The sequence below is a fragment of the Hippoglossus hippoglossus genome, chromosome 14 (assembly GCF_009819705.1).
Source record: "Hippoglossus hippoglossus isolate fHipHip1 chromosome 14, fHipHip1.pri, whole genome shotgun sequence".
In the NCBI taxonomy this organism is placed as follows: Eukaryota; Metazoa; Chordata; class Actinopteri; order Pleuronectiformes; family Pleuronectidae; genus Hippoglossus; species Hippoglossus hippoglossus.
Window position 1 is genome coordinate 18,880,013 of NC_047164.1, and position 10,676 is coordinate 18,890,688.

At 41.0% G+C, this 10,676-nt stretch overlaps 2 protein-coding genes across 2 annotated transcripts; both read right to left on the reverse strand.

Moving 5' to 3' along the window:
• Positions 1-173: 173 nt before the first annotated feature.
• On the reverse strand, positions 174-6,813 carry ggnbp2 (gametogenetin binding protein 2). The gene is made up of 14 exons (XM_034606066.1): positions 6,701-6,813; positions 5,761-5,887; positions 4,978-5,058; positions 4,526-4,779; positions 4,071-4,169; positions 3,003-3,116; positions 2,683-2,892; positions 2,386-2,560; positions 2,109-2,285; positions 1,821-1,959; positions 1,608-1,733; positions 1,330-1,478; positions 1,048-1,242; positions 174-943 (listed from the first exon to the last, which is right to left on the reverse strand). Exons 2-14 carry the CDS (start codon positions 5,851-5,853, stop codon positions 737-739), a joined length of 2,019 nt encoding a protein of 672 aa, XP_034461957.1. The 5' UTR covers positions 5,854-5,887; positions 6,701-6,813; the 3' UTR covers positions 174-736.
• Positions 6,814-6,900: 87 nt separating this feature from the next.
• Positions 6,901-10,590, reverse strand: pigw (phosphatidylinositol glycan anchor biosynthesis, class W). Its single transcript, XM_034606080.1, has 2 exons — positions 10,475-10,590; positions 6,901-9,487 (listed from the first exon to the last, which is right to left on the reverse strand). Exon 2 carries the CDS (start codon positions 9,482-9,484, stop codon positions 7,991-7,993), a length of 1,494 nt encoding a protein of 497 aa, XP_034461971.1. The 5' UTR covers positions 9,485-9,487; positions 10,475-10,590; the 3' UTR covers positions 6,901-7,990.
• Positions 10,591-10,676: the final 86 nt, after the last annotated feature.

Sequence of the window (10,676 nt, forward strand, 5' to 3'; positions counted from 1 at the left end):
ACTAAATAAAGTTCTTAACTTAAAACCTGGCTTACAACCCGTCTGATAAACTGGTCGTGTGTGTACAGTGTTGAAATGTTAAAGGCCGGGACTCAGAGAAAAAGATAAATACCAACAATCTCAGATCAAAGAGTTAAGGACTCGTGAGGTCAAGTAAACAATGAACAAATGTATATATGCATACTAATAAATATTCTTTATTTAGTAAATTTTGAACATTGCGCTCTTAACATCACACCCAATTCATTATTACAAACGGATGTTTATTCTCTGTAAAATCTTTAAATTTAGAATTTCTGTACACATTAAATGGTACAACCTTTACCACTACACTGACGTGTAACCGATGACAAATTATAGAAAACAAAAAAAGAAAGAAAAAAAGAAAAAACAAACACAAGACTCCAAAAAAACGTATTCCCAATTTCACAGTTTGCAAAGCATGATTACAGATTCCACTGAGCTCTTACCCAACAACCCTACAGGAGACCAACAACAAACAGCTAGGCTTGGTCAAAGTGAACAATTACAGATGAGAGCGGTCGAGAAATGAACAGCAACGTGTGTTGGTCTACGAGTGCAAAAGAGAGAGGTGCCCAACAGAAAGTAAGAATTACATTTACTCTGAAGGAGAAATGAGTGTACAAGACACCAAATATAAGTCAAGATTTTAACTTTTCTAAATGTGTTGCAGCAGTGGTCGTGTTTCTCCCAGGGGAAGATGTCAGTAGTGCAGTTAGGTGACACTGGTGGTGGTGGCAAACCACTTTCCACACACTGGCTTACTCCGCTCAGTGACGAGGCAGTAGTTGGTGAATTTCTCTTTCAGAAGCTGACGGTACTGGTGGCGGTTGTTGTAGAAGGATTGGTTACTTTCTAGAAATGCCTGGATTTCGTCCTGCGTCAGACAGTTCCCTTCATCGGAACTCAACTCTGAATCATCCTGAATTAAAAACACGACAGGAGAAGAGAAAGTTAATTAAGTAACAGAATTAGACAGCAGACTGTCAGCTGTGACAAACATTTTAATTAACACTTCTCACTAACCAGAAGTTCCACAAGACTTGTGTGAGGGCTGAGGCTCTTTTGATGTACTGCCGCCCATGGTAACCGTAGTGCAATGCTGGAAAATGTACTGCCACATAAGGAGGAGAGGAGTTCTTTGGTTCGGCAAGTGTGAGATGATGGTGGACCGTGGCCTGTTGTGTTCCCAGCTGACACACAGCCTTCACATTTTAGTCCCTGTAGAAAGGTGCATGCTTTCATTAAAAATATGCAGCTTGGTACATTCTGTAAACAGCATGGGAATTCTCAAGCGTATTCCCTCACCTGATCATTGCATAAACCCTTTCCCTTCCTTTTCTTTTTTTTACTCTTGCATTGAGCGTTTCCCTCAGAGTGCTGCCAGCAGTCCAGACAACTGTCTATCCCATCCTCCTCCTTGTCTTCAGCACAGTGATGGACAGTCGGCTCTTCTCCTTCAGAGGGTAAACAAAGACAAGACTGTTAGGAAGTGGACTAAACTACTCTACATTGTAGCTTTTAAAAAATTCCCTGAAATGGTTGAGTTCATAGTCCTGAGCAGCTCAGAGCTACTCCAGCCTGACCTGCTTCATGATGGTTGCACATCCCCTCAGAACAGGCTACGTCGGAGCCTTCTCGTGAACCTATGTCACTGCCCTCCATGCTTGAAGAGTAGCCGCAGTCACTGCCATTGCTGTGGGTGGACAAATCTGGGGAAATGTGGAAAAACATTTGCTTTACAGGGTCCTAAGGAGGTTACTGCATTATCATGACAAATATTCTATGTGCATTTTTACCTTGTTTGGTGTCGTCTGAGCAGTTACAGGAAGTACTTCCGTTGGCAGCGATGCCCTCCTCACACCTGGCCGTCTCCTCCTCCTCCTCACCGTGGCTACCACAGACCTTGCAACTGTCTTTCACAGCCTCAATAGAACCCTGCAAAACACCAAATGAGTGGACTGAATTACAGGCGGTCCAACGTGTAGCTCTACAGTACATGTAGTGTACTGTACTGCCCATGTACACTATATACAGTAGTATACATGGGTTGCTTTGTGTCTCAGACTCTTTATGAGTGGGTTTACCTCATCCAGATTTTTGTCCTTGTCCTCTGACTCCTGTTCACCACACTTGTTTTTGCGGCGATTTTTTTTCTTTTGCCTCTTTTTCTCCTGCTTCAGCTCTTTGGCTCTCTCCTCTTCAGACAGCTCCTCGACGAACTGCTCTAGCCGACTGATCCCCTGCATCTTCTCCACTGCCATCTGGGGGGCACGATAATACATATGTCACTCGGCTATAATCCATTATCTGACAAGTATATAAAAATCATATCATACACACACTGGCTAGGATTTTATATACCTCAAAACTTCTGCGTAGTGCATCAATTCCCAAATGGAACAATATCTGCCATGTCTGCTCCTCAGCTCGTAGTTTCTGCCAGATCCTGTGCAGACGCTCATAGAGATGTATACCCAGACAAGTCAAGACCTCCTCTTGTGCAATGTCAATGGTCTTGGCATGTCTCTCTCTGCGTCTTTAAAAAGGAAAATCAAAACGATATATAAATACATTGAAAGGAACAAGGTATGACAGAAACTGTCTCAAATGAAACAGACCTCTTCACTGGTGATCGTCACTGTATAAACCTTGACTTACTCATAACCGCCTGCAAACTCGGGCTCTGCCCGGCCAAGCAGGTGAGCGATGAAGTCTGTTTCGCAGCACACATGGATGTGGCGCTCATGAGGACAACAGCATAGTCCTTCATACAAGGCAGCACAGTAGCCCTTCTCTTTAGTGCAGTCCAACTCCCCCACCAGGATGTTGTACGCTCTCAGCACTTTATTCTTACAGTCAGTGCAGAACCTGTGCAGAACAAAGTCGCATAGAATTAATCCAGTTTTTTTTTAAAACCTTTAATAAATTATTGTTAGGAATTTTTGAAATTGTGCTATAGTATGACAGCCGTGTATTACCTGTGTTTACGCAAGTATGTCTCCAGCGTCTCTAGGAGACAGGCACTATCAATGAGGACCACCTCATCCCTGCACTCCTGAGACATAAGCTCCCATACATCCATCCAGCTCCCCCTGTAAGCAAACATCCCATTATTAAAGCAATGCCATCATAATATATAATGATCATAAACCTGATGATTTTTAAGCCACTTGGAAGCCGCAGAAGTAAGTGGAATATACAACACTGACTATATGGTGACATAGACACATTCATTAGGACTCCAGTTTTATGGTCACTTGGAGATTATAATACCAATCTAATTTATACTTTTAGTTTTGGTTTAGTTTCTACCAACTCCTGAGGGAAATATCTGGCTCTTAAGCTGTTAAATGCTCCGTTATGTTTACTACACACCGACTGAGGGTGTCTATTCCCAGAGTCTACAGCCTTAAAAGCATGGAACTGCTGCTGTATGTCCCCAAGCACTGCATAAGGATTTCTAACAGAAATTATTATACAAAAATTGCAGTGGGTGTGACAAATGACACATATGTGTAATCAATGACCTTGTTTAAATTACACTATACATTTCAGTTGAGGGGATTATTGAGACTGTTCAAGTCCAACTAAACAGTCATCTAATGAAAGAGCTTTAGTATTTATATAACCCAATCATCTCCATAGAATGGTACCAAACAATGGAGATTTTCACCAATTTAACAGAAAACACCCAAATAATCATACAGATTTGTTTAGAACTGCAGAACTATTTTCATAATACTGATAATACTTTTTAAAAATTAGGCTGGAGAAAGAGCTAAACTGTTCTTTTTAACTTGAGCCTACCTCCTACTCATGGACACACGTTGCTCAAAGACACATACCATGTCATCTTCCAGTGCAATACACAAAACCTACCACTCTTTGTCCCTCTCTCCCTATGCTAGAGGACAACTTAAACACACTGGTCCCGTCTGCTGGGAAGAGTGACTAGTCCACTTCTCAAATGCAGCCTCTGAACAATACATTCTCAGGAATAAACTTGCACAACTAGAAAAATAGATGAGAACAAGTCTTTTACTTACCCCAAGGGCTTAGGCTTGTGTGTGTCTAAGGAGTGTAACTGGCACCTCTTGTTCTTTTTACTTTTCGGAATGGCATCAATCATGTCATTTAACTTTGACCTGTAAAAAGGAAAAAAAAAAGTGAGTAAAAAACCCAATATTGTTTTCAAGAGTTAATATAAATACAGCATCATCATTCTTTATTAGTTTTATTCATTAATTTCCCACCTTTTTAAATCCAAGTGTCAAAAGACTTGACATAAACAACAAACATTTACACCTTTAAGCCTACTAAAGAGGATAGGAGTGTTTTAATTGGGTACAGCATTATATCCTCACTTTGTAATTCAACAAACACAGAGAGCATTTCATGTTAACAACAACTGTTTTCATATTGATTTAAAGTTTGTGTTGAATGAAGAAACACAGTTCAATTCAATTTGCAGTGAAAAAAAACAAACAAAACTATATCTTACCCGTGAACATAGAAGAGAGTGTGAAGCTTCTTCACATCTGCTAAACAGGCCTTGGTGACAGAGAGCATGCCTGTGGGTTTCACTGTGAGAGGCTCCAGAGCCGGGTTCCCTGATTCCACCAGATGTGAGAAGAGGCGCTCCACACTTCGTCTGCAGCCCACGCATGGCACCAGCTGAGATAATGCACTGTAGACCTCTCTGGATGTCACCATCATGGCGATATTCAAGTCCTGTTGCTTCAGCTTGGAGTGATACTGTAAGACCAAGGAAACAACAACAACTGTCACCACTTTGCTGAGAAGTCACATGAAGACCAACTACACACTCATTATCACAAGGACGTGGTGTCAAGCTTTTGGCACCACACCCACAGTAGGGTGCGTTTAAACAGGACTTGATAAGTGCTCATTAATTTAAGGTGAGGTAACTATGTGTAAAATTAAACAACTCACCTCAGAAAATTGTTTCCATTGAGAAAGGTTTATTTCGTGGCTGTCAACATCCACGATACAATCAGAAAATTCCATCACCATCTGGCAACATGAGATGAAACACAACAGTTAATAAACATCAATTTCTCATCGGGATCGTGTCACAGAACAGATTACTAATGGGTCATGTTTTGGGTGTGAGTATCACATGCCAATAATCAAACTCCAATCAAGCTTCCCTTGGTTGTTAACATTTGTACAATTAAAAGAATTCTTGACTTTTAGTTGCTGGCAGGTGGTCATTGTTTTCTTTAAAAAAAAAAACTACAATAGTAGGAGAATACCCTGCGAGACATACATTGGGTGTATGACTGTAATATGTCATGTAATATTAAAGATATATGGTTTTACTTTGTCATTAGCAATATTGCACCTGTGCCACAACATGTTAAAAGGGTCAAGGTGGCTCAATAACCTCTGGCAGCTTATAAAGTTTCTCATCCATCATCCCTACCCATCCATAAGAATGTACTTACTTAACTACACCTTAAACTTTATTGATACGCTTCTATGATTATTTGTGCATCAAAGTAAAAAAATAAATAAAATGTTTGTCCTTCAAAACAGGCTGGGCCTTTTTTCATGCAACAACTGCTACTTTGCTTCTAGACACCAAATGTTAGTGAAAGGATATGGGATGCATACATCTGACCCAAAGAGAGAGATGGCTGCGTTTGCCACATCCCAGTTGTGATCTTAGCAGCCATTCTCCTTGTGGTCATACACATGGTAGAGCTGGCTTACCGTGAGAGTATCATCGATATACAGGGGGATTTGTCTGGCGAGGAACGGGTAGTCCTCTTCCCCTTCCCTGCACACTGCCACCAGACGAGCCATGGCTTATTCCAGTGTGGGTTGTGGTGCAGCTCGCCTGCAGGGGACACGCAAGATAATGACTGACCAGCTCAGACCAGCACAGAGCTACAACGAGCTAATGCTAATCGACTGCAGGTCATCGCAGAGCTAGCTACAACATCACCGTCTCTCAGTAGAAACTGCCTTTCACACGACCTGCCCCTGAAACACGTCGCAACATGTCAAGTTGGTGTTGAGGTCGACAACATTTCATTTAACGTCGCTAAAGCCGAAGCTGATCTTTCCGATTTGCCTTGACCCAGATTTAAGCAGCTAAGTTAGCTGAACAACATGGGAAACGAAAGCTAACATGGGGAGGGCTGAGGGTGTGGAAACCCGTTCTGCACTTCTAAAACTATTTAAGTTATGAAGACTGGTTTAATTACGCTAACATCTATTAGTGGGGTCGATATGATAAAATAGTGACCAGTGGCTAGTCAGGTTAGCATGCTAGCTCATTTCCTATGGCAGCACGGGTTTACGAACAGAGGAAGCCGGTCCCTGTATTCTAAGCATTATATCCGAAAGCGATTAGCCTACGTTGTTTACAGGAGTTTGTTTCACCTTTACAAATAATGAACACGTTGCAGCGCTCATATAGTTATTCTACGCCCTGACGCCAACTTGGCTAACTTACTAGTTAGCTTAGCTACCGTACACAGCTAACGTTAGCAAGCTTGGATACGGCTAATATAAAGTTAAAGTAGGTGAGTGGCCACTTAGCGACAGTGACTTTCAACAGCTTCTCTAACTTCAGTTTAAAACACGAGCTGTCACCGTGACAACATATACAGACATCCGACTACTACCCGCTAGTGTTCGTACTTACCAGCTCCTAAAAGTTCCCCTGGAAAATAAACAAGTGCGACAGTGAGTGGAGCTGCTGCGGTGGCGGAATCTTCATGACGGATTTGACCTTTGCCCTCCGACGTAGTAGCTGACGTTTTCATAGAAGTAGCCGCCAGGGGGCGCGTGTAGGAAATTATCATTTAGTCATTTATACAAGGACAACAGTTTTTTTGCTTTCAACAACATCTTGATTTATTCTTTAGACGTCCTTGACAGAGACAAACAATAAGATACAAACACGATAAGATAAATGCACTTGCTACTGCAGCAGATTGTAAGAATGAGACAGACAAGAGAATCAAAAGGCAATTGAATAAAAATATAACATCAAATAAAGATGCATAGAATATGTACATAATATAAACTTTTCACCACAGAGAGAAATATTACTGGTAGAGAAACGTACTTGAGTGGCACAGGATGATATTGAAACACACACACACACATATATATACATAGAGAGAGAGATAAAGAGACTGTTGTATAAGTAGGTATGGTTTACAATATGAATATACAATTTGATCATATATACACACACATAATATATTTTCGTCATAGTATACTAAATAACAGTAGATCACATGTAATATACTAATATAAAGATGTGTGTATGTATATATATATATATATATATTAAAGTTAGAGGCCTATATATGTAATAGTATGACACAATACAATATAATAGGTATACATTATAAAGATAATGTGCAAAAGGACACAAATGTGCTAAATTAAAATTTCATAAAAAAATAGTGAAGTAAGACAGTGCAGCATTCATTTTACACTCTGAATGGTGTTGTATAGTCACCAGTAATAGACATCAGTAGGAATCAAGAAAAATGGGGACCTGGGACAGTAGGTGGGGGTTAGGATTAGGGCTGGGTCACTGGCCTGGGATACAAGGTCCACTACCATGATCCCTACGACAACCCATGGCAGAGCATGCAGAGCAAACCAAGGTGTGCCAACATTTCAATTTTTGACCAGCTGACAAACAGTTGTAACAACAGAATAGGCATAATAATTTCTGTAATGTGTCACATCTCAGTTTTAAATGCAAATATGGCTAAGATGAATAAATACAGTTTGTTTGAAATGAATACATGATCTTTAACAATTCCCACTTTTCAGTTGCTGTATATTATCTCATATATTTTAGCCATAGCTCTTATTTGTGGGTGAGGGAGCAATTACTCAACTTTTTTCTAAACATCAACAAATAATATCATCAAAACTTACAAATGAACCATTTCTCTTTGCAAACGTGATTTTACCAGAATTTCACCGTTATTCCACGGTGATGTAAGACATATATCACAAAGCAATTCATGAACATATACATCAACAAAACACACACTGAAAATGAACTGCTACAGGTAAGTGTGTCCACTAGCGAGTTGGTCAGTCCTGTCATGATATTTGCAATCAAGAAAAATAGCAACTGATTCCTGCTGATGGCTTGAACAATGCAAAATCTTTCAACTTCACCACTGTGTTTGTCAGAGGCTGAATCTGATTGTTTTTTATGCAAATTCCATGATGAGGGTAGAAAGTTACAGCCTGATATGCTTTTGGAAAACAGTAAAGCCAGATCGGCAAAACCGAGGCAGGACATAAAGAACAAAGACTGTGCAACAGTCCAGAGGAAGAAAGGTAAATTAGCTAAGCGACGAGACACTGGCTCCACCAGTGTCTGACATGTGTACAAAGCAGTGTACAGCACAACACTACCAAATAAGAGGTTTAAAAGTGCTTTGAGCCACTCTTTAACTTGGGATCTTGGCTGCATCACATAACGTCCAACTTGAACCCCTGCCATGTAGATGGCTACATAGCCCACCACAGAGAATATGCCCTCCTTGTTGGCGTACAGAAAGTCCTTCTCTCTGTCATTGTTGTGGATAATGAACGCTTTCAGCCCTGATGTCTCCAGAGTGAGCTGATAAAGTCCGCTGATCAGAAGGGAAAACACCCACGACTGACTGACTGGTAAAACGGCCAAAATCATAGAAGCCAAAACTCTGACGATGGCAAGTGTGAAGAAGAAATTCCAGTGGACACCATATTCTGTCACATGCTCTTGGTAGCTGCTCATTTTCAAGCTTACCAGCCTTCCCATGCCAAGAGCAACCAGGGGCCAGACGGAAATGAGCTGCTTTGTGATATGATTGATCTTAGATCCAGAGATGGTCTTTCCCCGTGCCTCTGGACAGACAAGGGCATTTGCAAAGACATACGCTCCGACACCAAAGTCCATAACCCCTGTGCCATAGGTTTCTGTTTTAGCATAGCGCCTTGGGAAGACGCTAAAGTCTACAGCGAGAATGCTGATGGCTGTTTTCACATTTACAAACACTCTAAAGATGGTCACAAAAGGAACCTGGTTGAACTGAACATGACGCTGCAGGAAGGTGCTGACATTGGTCTTCGGGTGCCGATTGGAAGCGTGACTGTTGGTGCAATAGAGGTAGCAAAGCACACAAACTGAAACAAACAAAAAGCTCCCGATGACCAGGTGAAGAATGCCGCTCAGGATGGTGCATGACATGACGAGGGGAAGAATTAGCACAGAAAAGTCTAGAAGCAGGTGAGAGAAGAGTGGAAGTGGCATTGGGAGGGTCCTTCTGGCCTGATGGTAGAGGATCAAAATCAGACCTCTGTTGATGAGACACAAGGGTGCGAGAAATGTACCCAGAGTCACCTCCTGCAGACTGGTCCCATTGAGATTACTGACAAACGCCTCCTTCAGTTCCCTCTGAGACATGATCTGCAAACAATAACACAATTTTCAATATGAGAGACTGTAAATCAGAATATGCAAATACAAGGGGCGGATACAGGGGTGTGTCCAAGGGGGCACTGGCATCTTTTTTTATAAACTAATCTCTTACTAAAGCTGCTTTCAGAGATGAACTACACAGAATGTCCACACAGTTGGGTCTAGACTTACTCCGTAGTTTGCCTTTCACACATGAAAACCCCAGCAGGAGATTCTACGATCAGACGCGTTCATAACAACACAGAAATCGACATCGGCCCTTATCACCAAAAGCTCCAGTATCTTGTCTTTTGACATCTTTGTTTTATCTATCTCTTGACATATTTGTCGGTGTCTTCTACGTGTATGCCTCCTCTTTAGAGATATTAGTATTCTTTTAGGTTTTTTTTCAGTTTCGCATCTGTCGTGTATTAGAAACATAATCAACAAGCAAACTCGCTCGCGGTGAATTCCTCAGAAAAGCTGTATTCTCACACAAGGTCACTAGGACAATATCCAGACTTTCAACTGGGAGGCTGGCAGGAGAAACTCTAGAGAAAGTCCGGAGCCTCTGACTCTGCCATTTGTGTTCTCACATAAATAATAAAGAAATATGACAATTTTTTTGTTTGTTTTTTTCTTGTATAAGCTTTTTTTTAAAGAACCCAATGTGCTTGAACAAGGAACGATTTTCAAAATATATTCAATGATGTGTGGCTTTGCTCAAAGCTATAGAGCTAGCAGTAAATAAGGAATGACTTAAATGTTCACCTTACTGAATTAGGATCTGTGCATGGATGTTGTACATATAATTGGTCCCTCTGTGTAAATTGTGGCCCCTTTATGGCCCCTGAATTACAAAAATCCTAGATCCGTCACTGGCTAAGACACTATGACAGCACCCATGTTAAATATACAGGGCTATTGTTGTATTTACATATTCAAAGACATAAAAAGAATAGATATCAGATGTGTGTGTGTGTTATCAGTACTTACTGAGGTTTCTGTCGCTTAGAAGTTGGAAATACAGGTTCACAAAGTACCTGTTTAACAGGAGCTGCAGTATTTACAGTTTGTCGCAGTCTATAGCCTGCGTGTGAGCTCCTTCATTACTTCCGGGTTCAGTCCCATGACGCATTCAGGATAAATCGGATTTTTGGTAACTTCTGACCAAACCGGGACATAATATAAATATTAT